Source organism: Alligator mississippiensis, chromosome 4 (assembly GCF_030867095.1).
Source record: "Alligator mississippiensis isolate rAllMis1 chromosome 4, rAllMis1, whole genome shotgun sequence".
NCBI lineage: Eukaryota > Metazoa > Chordata > Crocodylia > Alligatoridae > Alligator > Alligator mississippiensis.
In genome coordinates this window covers 207,123,979-207,141,906 of record NC_081827.1, presented here as the reverse complement: position 1 = coordinate 207,141,906, position 17,928 = coordinate 207,123,979, and the positions used below count along the sequence as shown (strand labels likewise).

Here is a 17,928-nt window from a genome sequence, read left to right as displayed (position 1 = left end):
TTACATTAGCAAGAAGTGTTGCCTGAATGATCCTGCACCTTATTGAAAGAAAACTTACTCTCAATTATGAGATTGCAACTGGTTTCAACCTTGCCAACGACCAGTTTGTACTGTCCTTCATCTGATGCATAGGTCCTGGTAAGCACTAGCCTCTGTTTAGTGCCTTTACAAATAGTTTGTATTCGGTCATCAGGCTTTATCTGGTGATCGTTTAAGTACCACTTGGAGGAAGACACATCAGGGATGGAAACTTTGCTTTCAAAGATAGCTTTTGTTCCTTCAATAGTGTGAACATCTTTTAGAGGCACTACTATATCCACACCTGTCAAATTACAACAATATTCATCGCATTAGAAAACAAAACAAAACTTTTAGCAACAAACAAAACAAAAACACATTGGAGAACCTCCAAAAAAGGGAGAAAGAGTCACTTACTATAAACTGTGACACGTCCACTGGTTGAAAGTCCAAGGCTGGGAACATTAAAGGAGTAAGTTCCACTATCTTCCTTTGTTACATCTTCAACCAATAACATATGTGACTGCTTATCTAACACAACATGAACACGATCACTTGGCTGAATTTCATGACCATCCTTCATCCAGACACCTTCAACATTTTCTAGGGAAACTTTAACTTCAAGTTGTACAATATCACCCTCACATACTTTTTGATCTGTGAGTCCTTGAAGAATAGCCATGGGACGAGCTATGAAATATGGAAGTAACATAAATTAATTGACTCTCCGAAAGGATAAACAAAACAATACCCATTAAGCAGCATGGGAGATGAAGTAGAAAATTAGAAAAACTTACGCCTCATCTTCAGTTTGCAACTACTCCTTTTTCCATCGACAACAAAGCTATACTCTCCTTGGTCTTCCTTTGTAACATCTTTAACTGTAAGAATCTGGCGACCCCGACGGGATGTGATTGCATATTTATGATTGGAAGTAATCTCAACATCACCATGATACCATTTTCCTTCCACATCCTCAGGGGAAATCTCACATTCAAGTTCACCTGAGAAGGATTCTGGCACTTCAACATCTTGAAGTTCTTTAATAAATTCAATCACAGCACCTGCATTTGAACATAAATACATTAAAAAATTAGATTTAAAAGTTTTATTTAATGTTCTTTTTCAAAACATTTCTTGAACAATTGGGGTTAAAGAGGCAAACTTCTATCCACCCGAACTTTATATTTAAGTTCAACATTTAATCATATTGTCAGACTTTTTTTTCAGAAGATATGAAAATAATATGAACATTTCTGCAGTTTACTACTACTATTATTATTTTAAATATTCATCTTTTATTTCTTCCTGATATAGATTTAACTTTAAAAGTATTGATGGGTACTAGCATTTCTTGTTCCTACCTTCAACAATAAGTTTTGCTGTTGTCTTTATAGATTCATCTTCTGCTAGTGCACAGGAATAGTCATCAGCATCAGACATGTCTATCATCAGTACAGAAAGAAAGTGACCCTTTCTGTCAGAGTGCGTCCTATATTTGTCTCCTGAATGAATCTCAAATCCATTCTTAAACCATTTCACCTTGATAAAGGGCTCTGAGGTTTCACATTCAAAGGTTGCCATTGAATCTTTCTCTTTAGCAACAACGTCTTGCAAGTTCTGTGTGAAATTTATCAACTGTTTGGCTGCACACAAAACACAAAACAGAGAGAGTTGAGAACATACAGATCCCACAAACCAATGAATCTTATTAATGAACAGACACAGTAAAGAAATTTACACTACCTTGTACCAACAAGAAGGCATGGCTTGAAGTTTCACCAGCTATATTGACTGCCTTCACCATGATGCTGGCAGAGTCCTCAGCGGTTACATCTCTAATAACCAACTCGCAAACATTGTCTTCAGGCCAGTACCAATATATCCGATCAGACCTTTCAATCTGCACACCATTTTTGAACCATTGACATTCAGGGTCTGGTTTCCCTACTACTCTAACACGGAAGTGGGCATCACTTCCCTGAGCTACTGTCTGACTTTGAATTCGCTCAAATATCTTGGGGGCCTCCATGCTTGGACTGAGCTCAACCCTGTCTGGTTTGAATGGTGGGATGGTGACTTTGCCTTCAGGAGGAAGTCCTTTCTTCTCTTCTTCAGGTATTTCTTTAGTCCAATGTAGGAGTTCTTCTTTTGTCTTTTTAAGCATTTCCTCATAGGCTTCATCCTTTTTCCGGGACTTAAGCTCCACAGCAGTGATGGCTTCATAATAACCCTCTTCTGTCCTCCGCTTGAATTTACTGCGCAACTCCTCAGACTCTTCTGACAGTTTCTCATGTGTGACTCTCTCAGCTCTTTTCAACTTCACCACCTCTTTGCTGGTTGGTTCAGTGGGTTTGTCAATCTTCTGCACCTCAAAGAGAAGCTTACCTGGCTCTGTCACTGCAGGTTCATACTTGGGCTCTGGGGCCCTGCGTAGCACAGATCTGAAATCTTCTTTCTGCTGGATTTCGAGTTTCACTTTGTGTTCAATCACCCCTTCAGGATTTTCTGCAGTCACCTTCACTTCTCCAGTATCATAGGATTTGCAGTCCACGATATCGAGGTAGTAGATCCCATCATAGCGGAGTCTGAATCTTTTGCTCTTGCGGATGAGCTGCCCGTTAAGATACCAGTTGACTTTGGGTTGTGGATAGCCGGTTACACGGCAGCGGAACCGTGCAGTTTCACCCTCCAGCACCCTTGCCGGCTCTGGGAGCAAAACAATTTCTGGCTTTTGTTTCTCTTTCAGATCCACTGTAACCCCAGCAAGAGCCCCTTCATGGGCCATTCTTTCTATCTCTTCAATGCGCTGCAGTCCCCTCCTGCCTTCTGGCAATTGAGATTCCTCCACTAGGCTTTTCTCATCCTTCACAATGAGAGTAGCTGATGTGTGGTCAGTACCATATTTATTAGTTGCCCTGCAAGTGATGATTCCACTATCTCTAGGGTAGGCTACTCCAAAATCCAGGCTACAGTACCCAAATTCATTGATCATACGGAGCCTGTTGGCTGCCTCCAAGGGTTTGCCATCATGCAGCCACTCGACCACCATGGTTGGGTCCCCAATTGGTGTAAGCCTGCACTCAAAATGAGCAGGGCCGAACTGCTTAAGTCTCAGTGAAGTAAGTTTTTTCTTAAAAAACGGCTTTTGCTGTTTCTCTTTGTCATATAGGTCACCTTCCTCCCACTGCTCTTGACCATAACGTAAGTGGAGGGGCTCTAACTCAGGTGCTGCAATCTCCTTTGCTTTGTATGTTCCTCTTGGGATGATCAGTTTCCTTTCTGGTTCAGGTTCTGCAAGTTCAACCTCAACATTTACTTTGCATCGAGTTGTGTCACGCCCAGCTTTATTGATAGCAGTGGCTGTATACCATGCAGCATCTTGCTTGACAGTGGATTCAATTTTAAGTAATGCTTCCCCTTTAGTTCCTTCAATCCTGAAATATAACATATATACACTCATTATTCTTTTCCCCATTTATGGGTTTTCCTATAATTAGATTCCTGTCTGGGAATCATTATGCAGACAACTCCTGGTAGAATCAAATATGTTGTTTAATGTATAATTATGCTTATTATGGCAGGGAAAAAAGACCAGTAAGGTCTGTGATTTCATTTCATTAGGTATTGCACAAATAAAAAGTAGCAGTTAATAGAAGTTTTGTCCTCCAAAAGACCCCATGACCAGAAAGCTGGCAGAGGTTTTCGACAATTCTGTTTTAAAAGTTTAAATTACATTTATGCAGCATTAAGGTACAAAAGGGTACAGAAAAGGGACCAGATCCTGTAAGTTGCTGGGCACTGTAAGGCCTGATCCACTGGTCAGAAGTCAGCAAACAGGCTCATAGCAGCTTCCATAGCCATAATTTTAGGCCAATGATTCTTAACCAGGGTGCAATGGCACTCTGGATTGCTGTGAAATCCATTGAAGGATGCTGTGAGGTGTGAGGAGGTAAGCAGATAAGTGCTAATGCATGCTCACACTGATTGTCCACTGACACTGCCTGGCCCCTCTGCAAGGACTTAGGCATTGAAATATATAAATTAGTTTTTGAAACTGGGAACCATTGAATTCACAAAAGTTATGGAATGGGACCCTGAGTCCACTGAAGGGGATCTCAAGTCCAAAAAGATTGAGAACCAGTGGTTTAGGCCCTCCCACTGTGAGTGCTCAATGAGTTCTTTGCTTGGAAGGTAGGGGCATTCAGCAAACGGTAAAAAATACCTTGTAGAATTGAAATGTATTTAGGAAGCACTTACTTAATCTTTGGATATTTATGAGGTACAATGATATCACTGTTTTTCAACCACACAATGTCAGGATTGGGGTTACCAGTAGCTTTCACTCCCATTTGGAGTTTAGAACCCTCCTTTACACTAACATTCTTCAGTCTTTCCACAAACTGTGGTCTCGCTATGTGTTCCTTAGCTGAAAGATCAAGGGAAAGATTATCAGAATAGGAAATTGAAATAACTGCTTTTAGGCTTATAATTAAAGGCCTCTTTTCCTCTCCCCAAAATATGTACAGAGTAAATACCTTCCACAGTTAGAGTCATGGAGATGGAAGCCTTGCCTGCCCTATTCTGAGCAATTACAGCCCATTCACCAGAATCAGCAGGCATAGCAGGTGAAATGATCAGTGACTGCGTGCCATCTTCCTTAATTACTATTTTATGAGTGTAGTCATTAACCACTTGTTGACCTGAAGAGAAAGAAAATGAAAACTTCACACTCAATTCTGTTTCCCAACATACAAAAATATTCACAAGATTTTTTTTCTAGATAATTCTCTTATAAAAATAGAGTTACCATTATGAAACCAGAAGGTTTCTGGCATAGGTCTGCCAACTACTTTTAAGTCGAATCTTGCCGTCTGCCCCTCCGCACATTTAAATGATGTGGGTTTCAGTACAAAAACTGGCTTATATAATCTTTCCAGTTGCCCCTCATCTGCTTCCTCCAATCTGCGGGCTGGAGAACGAGAGGGAGAACTGCGTGCAGGAGAGCGGCTGGGGGAGCGGGGAGAAATCGATCTGAGGGGGAAATAAAGTTACTTTGTAACAATGGTACTCAGGTCAAGTTAGAGCAGTACATGCATTTCATCTCTCACACCTTGTATTGTTAGTTTTAAACATGTCTAAACTATTTACCTAATGGAAAAGTTAAGGTAAAATTATTATTTTATTAAAAGTTATATCATATATCAAGGCAAGCTGTGTAGTCTCAAATCATCTTCAAGTTATATACACTTACACAATATGTATTTTTCATATAAATTTGATACATGCATCTTAGTTTCTGTAATAATGCAGATATGTAAATATCATATATATGATACATATTTTGTACCGAAAGGACACAAAAGGGTGGGGAAGAAAGGGGGAGGGGTTGCGCTCTATGTCCGTGAGCAATATACATCAACCCTCATCAAGACGGAATCCAAGGATGAGGAAGTAGAAGGATTGTGGGTTAGGTTACATGGGGGGCAAGGAGAAAGGGATTTGGTGGTAGGGGTCTGCTACAGACCCCCACATCAAGGGGAAGAAAGAGATTCGGGGCTCCTGAGGCAACTCTCAGAGACCATAAAAGCTAAAGAGGTGGTAGTCATGGGGGACCTAAACTACCCGGACATCTGCTGGGAGTCACAGACAGCAAAGTCCCGCTGCTCACGCAGGTTTCTAACCTGTGTACAGGACCTCCACCTGACTCAGGAGGTACACGGTCCCACTAGGGGGAATGCCATATTGGATCTGGTATTGGCAACGGGAGATGACATGGTAGCGGACCTCCAGATCGGTAGCCATCTGGGGGACAGTGATCACCTAATAATAGAATTCACCATAAGACGGCGAGTGGGTAAGGTAACTAGTAGGGTGAAAGTGCTAGACTTTAGGAAAGCTGATTTCAATGAACTCAGGCGATTAGTCAAGGACGCACTGCAGAGTAGGAGATTTGAAGAGATGGAAGCCCAAGAAGGGTGGTTGTGCCTTAAGGAAACGATCCTTTGGGCACAAAGCAAGACGATCCCCGAGCAAGGCAAAAGAGGGAAAGGGGCCAGGCGGCTTCCCTGGCTGACCGCAGAAATCCAGGGCTGCCTAAGGGCCAAAAGGGGAGCACATAAAAATTGGAAACAGGGAGATGAATATGAATATACCTCCTCTGCTCGTGCTTGTAGGGAGGCAGTTAGACGGGCCAAAGCTACCATGGAGCTGAAGATGGCAACCCAAGTAAAAGACAACAAGAAATTGTTTTTTAGATATATGGGGAGTAAAAGGAAGGCCCAGGGAGGAATAGGACCCCTGCTAAATGGGCAGAAACAATTGGTGACGGACAGGGGGGACAAGGCTGAACTCCTCAATGAGTTCTTTGCCTCAGTGTTCCTAAGTGAGGGGCATGACAAGTCTCTCACTGGGGTTGTAGAGAGGCAGCAGCAAGGCGCCAGACTTCCATGCGTAGACGCTGAAATGGTGCAGAGTCATTTGGAAGAACTGGATGCCTTTAAGTCAGCAGGCCCAGATGAGCTCCATCCAAGGGTGCTGAAGGCACTGGCCGACATCATTGCAGAGCCACTGGCGGGAATATTTGAAAGCTCGTGGCACACGGGCCAAGTCCCGGACGACTGGAAAAGGGCCAACGTGGTCCCCATTTTCAAAAAGGGGAGGAAGGAGGACCCAGGCAACTATAGACCTGTCAGTCTCACCTCCATCCTTGGCAAAGTCTTTGAAAAAATTATCAAGGCTCACACTTGTGAGAGCCCGGCAGGACAAATTATGCTGAGGGGAAATCAGCACGGGTTCGTGGCAGGCAGATCGTGCCTGACCAATCTAGTTTCTTTTTATGACCAGGTTACGAAATGCCTGGACACAGGAGGAGGGGTGGATGTCGTATACTTAGACTTCAGGAAGGCCTTCGATACGGTATCCCACCCCATACTGGTGAACAAGTTAAGAGGCTGTGACTTGGATGACTACACAGTCCGGTGGGTGGCGAATTGGCTGGAGGGTCGCACCCAGAGAGTCGTGGTGGATGGGTCGGTTTCGACCTGGAAGGGTGTGGGCAGTGGGGTCCTGCAGGGCTCGGTCCTGGGACCGATACTCTTTAATGTCTTCATCAGTAACTTGGATGAGGGAGTGAAATGTACTCTGTCCAAGTTTGCAGATGACACAAAGCTATGGGGAGAGGTGGACATGCCGGAGGGCAGGGAACAGCTGCAAGCAGACCTGGACAGGTTGGACAAGTGGGCAGAAAACAACAGAATGCAGTTCAACAAGGAGAAATGCAAAGTGCTGCACCTAGGGAGGAAAAATGTCCAGCACACCTACAGCCTAGGGAATGACCTGCTGGGTGGCACGGAAGTGGAAAGGGACCTTGGAGTCCTAGTGGACTCCAAGATGAACATGAGTCGGCAGTGTGACGAAGCCATCAAAAAAGCCAATGGCACTTTATCGTGCATCAGCAGATGCATGACGAATAGGTCCAAGGAGGTGATACTTCCCCTGTATCGGGCGCTGGTCAGACCGCAGTTGGAGTACTGTGTGCAATTCTGGGCGCCACAATTTAAGAGGGATGTGGATAACCTGGAGAGGGTCCAGAGAAGGGCCACTCGTATGGTTAAGGGCTTGCAGACCAAGCCCTACGAGGAGAGACTAGAGAAACTGGATCTTTTCAGCCTCCGCAAGAGAAGGTTGAGTGGTGGCCTTGTGGCTGCCTATAAGTTCATCACGGGGGCACAGAAGGGAATTGGTGAGTATTTATTCACCAAGGCGCCGCCGGGGGTTACAAGAAATAATGGCCACAAGCTAGCAGAGAGCAGATTTAGATTGGACATTAGGAAGAACTTCTTCACAGTTAGAGTGGCCAGGGTCTGGAACGGGCTCCCAAGGGAGGTGGTGCTCTCCCCTACCCTGAGGGTCTTCAAGAGGAGGTTAGATGAGCATCTAGCTGGGGTCATCTAGACCCAGCGCTCTTTCCTGCTTATGTAGGGGGTCGGACTCGATGATCTATTGAGGTCCCTTCCGACCCTAACATCTATGAATCTATGAATCTATACACTGTGCTTAGTATGCAATTTATCTAAACTGGATCATTTCTCTTCCTACTATTGAAATTCAGCCATCTTTGGAATGGAAAACAAAAACTACTTAATAGCTCAGTGCACAATGGTTAAGATTCCAAGGGAGAAAGAAAAAACCTTTTACTGAAATCATTGCACTTTAGAGAAAGGCTGAAGTCATAACACCAATGCCTTGATTTGACATGTGGCAACTCTGGAATCACAACTGTGTTTACAAGGGTGAATGAAAAAGAGAGTCCCACTTGTTGATTTGCCATGAGCACTTCTGACAGCATCTTGGTAGTAGACTAGCAACTTACAATACTGTGGCTGGGGCACAGTGACATTGCTGGATGCTATTTGTTCATATCAGCTTGCAATGTATAGGATATCTTCATATTACTTATTATCTTCAAAAGGCTACATATTACATATTATCTTCAAAAGGCTCACATTTGCGAGAGCCCGGCAGGACAAATTATGCTGAGGGGAAACCAGCACAGGTTCGTAGCAGGCAGATCGTGCCTGACTAATCTGGTCTCTTTTTATGACCAGGTTACGAAACGCCTGGATACAGGAGGAGGGGTGGATGTCGTGTACTTAGACTTCAGGAAGGCCTTCGATATGGTATCCCACCCCATACTGGTGAACAAGTTAAGAGGCTGTGACTTGGATGACTGCACAGTCCGGTGGGTGGCGAATTGGCTGGAGGGTCGCACCCAGAGAGTCGTGGTGGATGGGTCGGTTTCGACCTGGAAGGGTGTGGGCAGTGGGGTCCCGCAGGGCTCGATCCTGGGACCGATACTCTTTAATGTCTTCATCAGTGACTTGGACGAGGGAGTGAAATGTACTCTATCCAAGTTTGCAGATGACACAAAGCTATGGGGAGACGTGGACATGCCAGAGGGCAGGGAACAGCTGCAAGCAGACCTGGACAGGTTGGACAAGTGGGCAGAAAACAATAGAATGCAGTTCAACAAGGAGAAATGCAAAGTGCTGCACCTAGGGAGGAAAAATGTCCAGCACACCTACAGCCTAGGGAATGACCTGCTGGGTGGCACGGAAGTGGAAAGGGACCTTGGAGTCCTAGTGGACTCCAAGATGAACATGAGTCAGCAGTGTGATGAAGCCATCAGAAAATCAGTGGCATCAGCGGCACTTTAACGTGCATCAGCAGATGCATGATGAATAGATCCAAGGAGGTGATACTTCCCCTCTATCCGGCGCTGGTCAGACCGCAGTTGGAGTACTGCGTGCAATTCTGGGCGCCGCACTACAAGAGGGATGCGGATAGCCTGGAGAGGGTCCAGAGAAGGGCCACTCGTATGGTTAAGGGCCTGCAGACCAAGCCCTACGAGGAGAGACTAGAGAAACTGGACCTTTTCAGCCTCTGCAAGAGAAGGTTGAGAGGCGACCTTGTGGCTGCCTATAAGTTCATCACGGGGGCACAGAAGGGAATTGGTGAGGATTTATTCACCAAGGCACCCCCGGGGGTTACAAGAAATAATGGCCACAAGCTAGCAGAGAGCAGATTTAGATTGGACATTAGGAAGAACTTCTTCACAGTTAGTGGCCAATGTCTGGAATGGGCTCCCAAGGGAGGTGATGCTCTCCCCTACCCTGGGGGTCTTCAAGAGGAGGTTAGATAGGCATCTAGCTGGGGTCATCTAGACCTAGCACTCTTTCCTGCCTATGCAGGGGGTTGGACTCGATGATCTATTGAGGTCCCTTCCGACCCTAACATCTATGAATCTATGAATTTATTACATTTACCTACCGGTATCGTCTCATAACTTCTGGTGCCGGCATGTAACCTGGAGCTGCAGCCGGTGCAGTAGGCTCAACATAAAGCTTTGCCGAGCAAATGGCATTTCCTTTAACGTTACTAGCAAAGACTGTGTAAATTCCTTCATCTTCAGGCAACACAACAGGCAGACGCAGACTGGCTCTGCCATCATGAAGAACCTCCATATGGTAGCGCTCTCCATGCTTAATGCGTTTACCATCTTTATACCACACAATCTACACAGAAGAAACAGTAAAACTCTGAGTGATCCCTCAGCAAAACAGAAGTAATGCAATTCATCATACAAGTGACTTGGAGCTTAGCTATCTTTTACTACTATTGTATGAATGTAGTTGACAAGTAATTGCAAAATATTTAACTTGAAATAAGTAAGAGTAAATTACAATTTTTGCAGTGGCACAGGAAATGATTATTTATATTCAGTGTAAAATACACCATTCTGATGTATAACAAAATGAAACAAAAATAGACCAGGTTTAGTTCAATGCTATGCTTCGTTATTCCATGGCAGAGATGCTTGAACAATGCTAAGCAGCTCTCATTCACTGGCACTGGTGAATTTAGTCTATTTTCTAATCCAGGACTATTGTACAAAACTAAATACTGGAAACTCAGCTTGGTAGGAAAACAAGCCTGAAAATATACATTGTTCTTTGAATCTGTTGCTTTCTATCTATGTAGGATAAGGAAGAAGTTTTTGGGACCCAAAAGTATCATGCATGATATGTTTCCGCATCATTACACGTGGTGTGATTCTAATAAAACTGCTCCAAAAATAGATACCATTACAAAAAGTATCTTATGATTTATATTAGGGATACATAAAAACATCTGAGTTTTACCTTGGGCAATGGGTATCCAGTCATTTTACAGTGGAAAGTAACACCCATTCCCTCAAAGGTTCTGAAATTCTTTAATCTTAAATCAAATCCTGCTTCAATGGCGTCAGATTCAGCAACCTCAATCATCATCTCTTCGCCATCTTCTTCCAGGAGTTCTTCTAGAGTGGTCTTGATAATTCTGAGTTCAATTTCTTTGATAAGTCTTTCTTCAAAGGAAGAAATGTAAAATTCCTACATGCAAAAGAAGTACATTTAATTTGCTAATAGTAAGATACAGATCTTGTAGAACAACTTATTTCTTGCAATTTTGAAACTAAGTAAAATGATTTGAACTGTTCCTGCCAGAATATAAAATGAATCTCAAATAATAAACCTACCTGATCTTCGACAAAAGTCCTGACCACTGTGGTATCTTTTGCCATTTTCTTCCTAATTAGTGCTTGTTCTTTTTCATATTCTTTTTCAAAGTCAGCATATGAAATAGCAGGGGCTACCTCAGCCACTTTTGGCTCTTGTACATATGCAGTTACTTGTGTTTGATATATCATTTCTTGTTGCAATTTTATATAGGCCTCATAATCAGCTAGAAATTAAGAACAACAACATTAATTCAGATAATTTTTATTTTCACTGGCATTAAACTGAAGAGCAACCTGCAAAGATTAATTATGGTTGCATTGCAAACAGATTTTCAGGTGATTCATGAAATAAATTGAGAATAATAACAAAGTGCACAACTTGTAATCTGTCAGAATCAATATAACAGATAAAAGTTCAGGCCTGTCTTGACTTAATAATTTATGTATTTGAGGACTTGAGTTCTCAGATATGGATTACTTCTAAAGAAAGAGCTGATCTCATTCATGCACCTTCATGCACCTTTGACTTTCAACAACCACTCGCAATTCTGGTATTTGATGATGTTTACATGGACAATTAGAAGGTCTAATTTAGTTTCCCATCTGTGACCCAACTCATTAATTGGCTTTCTTTTCTTGCATCAGTCTATGCTCATTCAACTTCTCATGTATTAGTAAAGCTTTGTAGAGTAGATGCCCTGCCTCCCAGCCGTGCTGCCCAAGCAGCTCCCACTTTGTGCACATGTGTACACACACACACACACACACACACACACACACACACACACAATCTCTTTACCTGGGATGGCCCATGCAGGGAGCACGTGACCCCTGACAGCCAATCACCTTGTGTCCCTCCCCAAGCAGCCAGCCCGGGAAAGCAGAGGAAGAGCAAAAACCCAGACATTTGCTCTCATTTTAAAAACCCACCCAGACATGAGGACGGGGCCAAAAAAGAGGACACGTCTGGGAAAACCCGGACATATAGTAACCCTATTCCAGTATTCTGTAGATTGATGTAGTTTGAGAGCTGCTCCCAAACAGCACTGAGGATCTTGGCCTCTCTTAGAAGAATGACTTAAGAGAAGAACTACATTTTGAAAATGATCAACTGTTCAGAAAAAAAAGAGCTACATGAATAGCTCACTGATTTTTAAGGCAGCCTTTGTTTCTTGTACTGATCAAACTGGGTTGTCACGAATTAGCCCTTTTTAAAAACAAATTTAAGAAATTCCACTCTTCTTTGTTCCAGTCACTGTGACTGTCTTGACTCCATGCCACCCATTTTCCCTTCACATACCTTCTTCTAGTAAGGAGACCGATGCAGAAGCTTCTCCGTATTTATTGCGAATAACAATAGTGTATTCTCCGGCATCATCGGCAAAGGTCATGGAAATTTCAAGTTTGCATTCCCCGATTTCTCTTTTGTAACTCACTTTGTATCTTTAGAATACAAAAACATGAGCCCTCCATGATTCTGATTATCAAGCTCTTAATGTATTAATTTTAGGAATGATTTATAACTAATTACTTCTTACAAAAGAAAAAAAAAAAGGAGATTTTTCAGGCCAAGATTAACTTTGTGTGACAGCAGAATAGTGTAGAAGTAAATGCACTACAAATGGAGCTCAGGTATGCCTTCTCTGTGGGGCTTCTACTCTGTGGGGGTTAGACTAGATAACCTCTGAGGATGCTGCTAGCACTGTGATTCTATCCTTCAAACAGTTGAATGCAGAGGCAAAAGACAAGGCTAAAGTCTTGAAAATTATCCATTATCTGATACAGTAATACCTTTCTAGTAGGGGCATCTACACATATAGTTAATGTGATGTGATAAACTCTGGAGCTGTCTGCGCCAGTCAAATTCTCTTGGGCACAGCATCTGCACGTGCACCCAGGACAGCAGCTGTTTGAGCTGGGGTGGAGCAGCCCTGTGCTGGTAGCAGGCTTGGCGGGTGAGCCCTGGGCTCCTGGTGGTGGTATCAGGTGGCATCAGGGATGGCTGGGGCACAAGAGTGCTGAAGTGCAGAGCTGTGTGGCAGCCAGCCCTTGTCACTGTCTACACTTGCGTTTTGGAGGAATTAGTAACTGTTTTATTTTTTGATGGTACTATCTTCCAGTGGGATCAATTAATTTTCTGTGCCCTAATACCAGTGCATGTGTAGAGTGACACTTTACTACAGGGCTAATTAGTCAACTCCTCAGTAAAGCACATGTGTAGATGCAACCAGTATCATGCTTTTGTACACATGGGATGTATATGTTGGGTAATGACATTTCTATTATTTATCATGGCACATTTCAAGAGAGTGTTAAATTGCTTCTTCACTGAATATTTCTTCACATTCTATAGATTTATCTCTGTAGCCTTTAAAAAATGCAAAAAAAAAAAGCTTTTAAAATGTATGTGTAGATTTTTTACTTAACCTTGTATGCCTAACTGCTATTATAACCTTCAGCAAAGATATATATTGACATCCTTGCTTATGATGAACATTGCACTTTATGAGTACCAAGACAACTTGATGGATGTTAAATGCATGATTTGTTCAGAAACAGGATGCTACATTAATTCTTTATGAAATTCCATTGAAGTTGATGGTATTACTTTCGAAATTAATGTAGCCCAGTATGGATAAGTGAATCTAGTGTGCATCAAATCTGTGAAAGTGTCTCTTACAAACTGTAGTAAGAACAATGTTTATATAGTTCATAAATAGTACATTTATATAAATAATACCTGTAGCCAGTTGTGAGAGGAACTCCACCTTTTTTCCAGTAAACATGTGGCTTTGGGTTGCCCCCAACTTGGCACTCAAAAATGATTCTCCCACCTTCAATTAACCTCTGTACTATGGGTTTTGTTATAAAGAAAGGAGGCACAGCTTCACCAGACACTTCTTCTGTTGTGACAGTGGTATCTTCCATTACCACATCTTTTGTCTCCACATACCTGGAAGAAGATTCCAGTGAAGATCAGTGAGCTGATACACAAGGCAATCATAAATAGAGTGGAAGGAAGTAATGAGAGGTCAGCTGAGAAAACTTTACCGTTTCTCTTCTCTTATGACTTTCTCAGAAATGGCTTCTCGGCTCTCAAGCTCCTCGGAAACTGCAAGGAAAACATGACACTATTGATGCTAAGAATTGGGAAAATGGTCAGAGAAGGAAGCTGGCAGAATAGGAGAAAAAGTAGTTTCACTGGCTGCTTAGCTTTAAGTGACAGGTATTCATCACACTGAGGTTGCAAATTAGGAGCCTGCATAGGACCATCTTTACCATTCTGTAATACATTCCCAGGCATGTCTAACTGACAGTCTGTTAAATGAAAGAGAACCAACATCTCTTAGCCATTCACTTTGCCTCTGGTCTGGTATACTACTACTTTTTTCTTGGCTGTTTCTTTTTCGTGTGGCAATTGGCAATCTGATGTCCCATATATGGGGTATAGCCATAACATGATTTGGGATTTGGAGTATGTTATAAGGTTCCTTTGGTATGATGGGTTTGGATTGCCTTGTATTTACTGCAGTTATATAACAGTTATACTGTGAACACCTCTCTCTCTCTCTTTGAGCATGAACAAGCACTTGCGGGACCTGTCTCAGGTTTAGGAAGCTGCGTGTAAACTGCCTACATCTGAGTGAGCATCCCTTGTGTACAAGCATTTGCTGCTTGCTGGAAAGAAGTGCAGCAGTGGAAGGTAAGTAAGTTAGGGGAGGGGAGGGGCTGGCAGGATAATGGGGGAGGCTGGCTGGTATGTGATAAGAGGCTGTCTGGTCCAGTGGGGTTAGCTGCAGGAAGGGGAGGGGAAAAATAGCCTAGTTTGGGTCAGGGAAATGGGGGGTAAAACCGCACAGCTCCAGGGCTGTGAAAAGTGGCTGGGCTTTTTCAGCCCTGGGGCTGTGCTATGAACATGTACAGGCATTCACTAAGCCCAGTTAACCCTTGCTAGATCAGACCATTTTTAGGGCAAACTAAGCCCTATGGATGCTTGTACGCTGGGGAATTTAGGTTGCCTTAACCTTTATTAGGGTGATCGAAATGTAATGCTTGTATGTATACTTTGGTGTTTGTCAATAGGTGTTCTTACTATTTAATCCTGTTTGGAATACATTTCAGGCCATTTGACAAAGGGTAGTGATTCTGATAGTTGAGGCTTAATTATTTTTCACTACTCTTTGAGAGCAGGGGGTCCCCAAAATAGTTGGAAGATGGGGAACATGAACACCCTACCTCTGAACAGACATCATCTGTATGGTGGGGATGACAGACAGGGCAGGAGATCCTAGGTGAGAATAGGAGTGGTATACACCATTTGCAAACTCACTAACAGATAAGCCTACAATTTGTCTCGGTCACCACCATTTTTGAAAAGGCGAAGAGCCTAGATGTAATTGGCCTGAAGTTTTAAAAGTCCTTGTGCCTTTTGTGGATAAATCAAGATACATGCTTTGTTTTGAAGCTCTCAGGTACAGAGAAGCTGTACTGTATGTATATCATGAAGATGCATTTAAGAACGCTGTTTTGAAGATTAAGCAAACATTAGTATCCTCATTGTGACAAATATACTTGCCTTGCACATGTAAGTGGCATGAAGTGCTGACACTTCCAGCTTCATTGATGGCAGTGCAAGTAAATCTTCCACTGTCTTCTGCAAAGGCTTCACGAATCACAAGGCGAGCAACTCCTGCTTTAAAGGTAATCTGGAAGTCCATGGAGCTCTCGATATGGTAGTCTTCTCTGTACCAGGTCACAGTCGGCTCTGGATGGCCAGCAAGGCGGCACTCCAGAGTGACAGACTCTCCTTCAATCACGGTCATATTTTTCAGGCCCTGTACCACAAAAATACATTTCTGAAATTAGACTGGATATTCACTAGTACATAACTAACCTCAATGGCTAAAACAGCCTTGGACTGAAAATTCAACAGATATACCAAAGCAAGAGTTTGTATATCAATATTTTGAGGACAATAGGAGAAAGAGGTGCTGCTAAAGTATAGCATCTAAAAAGCTGGGAGTTGGGCTGTGAATGCAACTTTCTTCACAGATAAAATGGGACTTGGTCCTTTTTGTGTGTTGTAATGAGATTTTACTTATTTTGATATGGCAAAGATCATTATGCAGTTGCAGAGATTCCCAACCCACAATAGACTCTGGAACCAACTTCCCAGGGAAGTGGTCTTCGCCCCTACCTTGGGCATATTCAAGAGGAGGTTGGATGATCACCTGTCTGGGGTCTTGTGAACCCAGCATTCATTCCTGCCTGTGGCAGGGGGTCAGGCTAGATGATCTGTTCAGGTCCCTCCTGACCCTAGCTACTATGATACTATGACACTATGACTCACTATGGTGAGAGATGCAGTGTAATGCAAACTCCATGAAGTACAGGACAGAGAGGGTAAAATGGAGAAGATCTTATAAGGAATGAATTAGAAAATGGATACAAGTATTACACATAGCTATATCTGAATTACTTACTGAGACTAAGGTGGGGGGAGTAGCAGGGACTTCTTTCGGCTCAGGAATTCTAGCACCTTCCGTCACCTAGGACAGTTAAAGCAGAGTTTATTAACTATCCCACAAATCCAAAGACAAAATATCAGCATATAAGATTTCTTGGAAAATAGTTTTTTGCTGTACTTCTCTGCTTTTTTTGCTCTGGGAAAGTGATGTTAATGATGTTATCAATACTTGTGCACAACAGAAGATAGCCAAAGGTCAGTAGGGACATAGTAAAAGGGTTGAGATGTGATGAAGAAAAATGAATAGGCTATTTTATAGTTTTTAAAATTCAAGACAGTTAAGATGATAGGAATTAATTTAATGACAAACCTTGGCTTCAGCTTCTCTCATTAATTCAATATGTTCTTCCCGTACCATCCTCACACCTGTCTCTCTTTTCGTCTCTATATCATAGCGACTCTTATAAATTTCAGCTCCTTCTCCAAAGGGAAATGGAGAAACTGCCTTCTCTGCCACCATTTTGGCTTCAGGTGGTTTTACGTGAGGAGGTTTTACTGGTTTGGTGATCTTCTGAACGGAAGTTGCTGATAGCTCTTTTTCCAGAGTAGCCATAGCAGACCCTGCTATTGAAACCTAACCAACCCAAGAGAAAGAGAGTAATGGTTTTGTCATTCTTTTATTTTCCAAAAGATAAAGTAAATATTTCTTAAGCCAACCCATTTGACAAATCACATATTAACCTATTACTTCTTTATTTTCTTCCTTGTAGACTTTAGAAAAAGCACACTTTAACAATACCACAAAGTAATGTATTTTTTGAATATATACATTATCTCTCTCTCTCTCTCTCTATATATATATATATATATGTATCTGTATGCAGACCTAGCCTTTTAAACTGTTTGAAAATATTCTATTTTATAGCAATAGAATTGTAGTGAAACAGCAATGAAACTCCTAATTGGAACATGCTGTGAGTTCTTTATGGGAACTTAGAATTTTACTTAATCACTGTGATAAATATTTCAGTTGAATATACCTTGGAACTAATTATATAACAGGCAATGATTAAAATAGGTGAAGCACTTTCAAAATGTTATTTTAAGAATATCAAGTTTGGATAAAAAATACTTAGGAGGATTTTTTTGGAGGGTAACTATTATAAGGTCTTTAAATATACTTGAGCAAAGAGTACTGCATCGCTAAGATCCAGCTAAAGGACTTTGACAGATTTAACTCTAAAAATGCATTACATCAAAGCATCGTTTGAAACTTGTAAAGGCTATCTGGATTAAAAAAAGAGTCAAATGATAGCAAGGAAAATGTAGCATGAATATAATTTAAAAAAACCACATGGCTTTAATGGGGCCTTACAATATA

At 42.2% G+C, this 17,928-nt stretch overlaps 1 protein-coding gene across 1 annotated transcript in view; it reads right to left on the bottom strand.

Moving 5' to 3' along the window:
• Positions 1-17,928, bottom strand: part of TTN (titin) — a 281,827-nt gene that overhangs the window by 242,401 nt on the left and 21,498 nt on the right. Inside the window, exons 15-31 of the mRNA XM_059726268.1 lie at positions 16,918-17,181; positions 16,564-16,629; positions 15,657-15,915; positions 14,132-14,192; positions 13,821-14,033; positions 12,381-12,523; positions 11,099-11,304; positions 10,722-10,952; positions 9,850-10,094; positions 4,829-5,052; positions 4,557-4,721; positions 4,279-4,447; positions 1,765-3,455; positions 1,383-1,664; positions 816-1,082; positions 436-708; positions 59-322 (exon numbers count right to left, since the gene is read on the bottom strand). Of these exons, the coding sequence (XP_059582251.1) occupies positions 59-322; positions 436-708; positions 816-1,082; positions 1,383-1,664; positions 1,765-3,455; positions 4,279-4,447; positions 4,557-4,721; positions 4,829-5,052; positions 9,850-10,094; positions 10,722-10,952; positions 11,099-11,304; positions 12,381-12,523; positions 13,821-14,033; positions 14,132-14,192; positions 15,657-15,915; positions 16,564-16,629; positions 16,918-17,181 (5,023 nt within the window). The remainder of the gene's footprint in view (positions 1-58; positions 323-435; positions 709-815; positions 1,083-1,382; positions 1,665-1,764; positions 3,456-4,278; positions 4,448-4,556; positions 4,722-4,828; positions 5,053-9,849; positions 10,095-10,721; positions 10,953-11,098; positions 11,305-12,380; positions 12,524-13,820; positions 14,034-14,131; positions 14,193-15,656; positions 15,916-16,563; positions 16,630-16,917; positions 17,182-17,928) is intronic.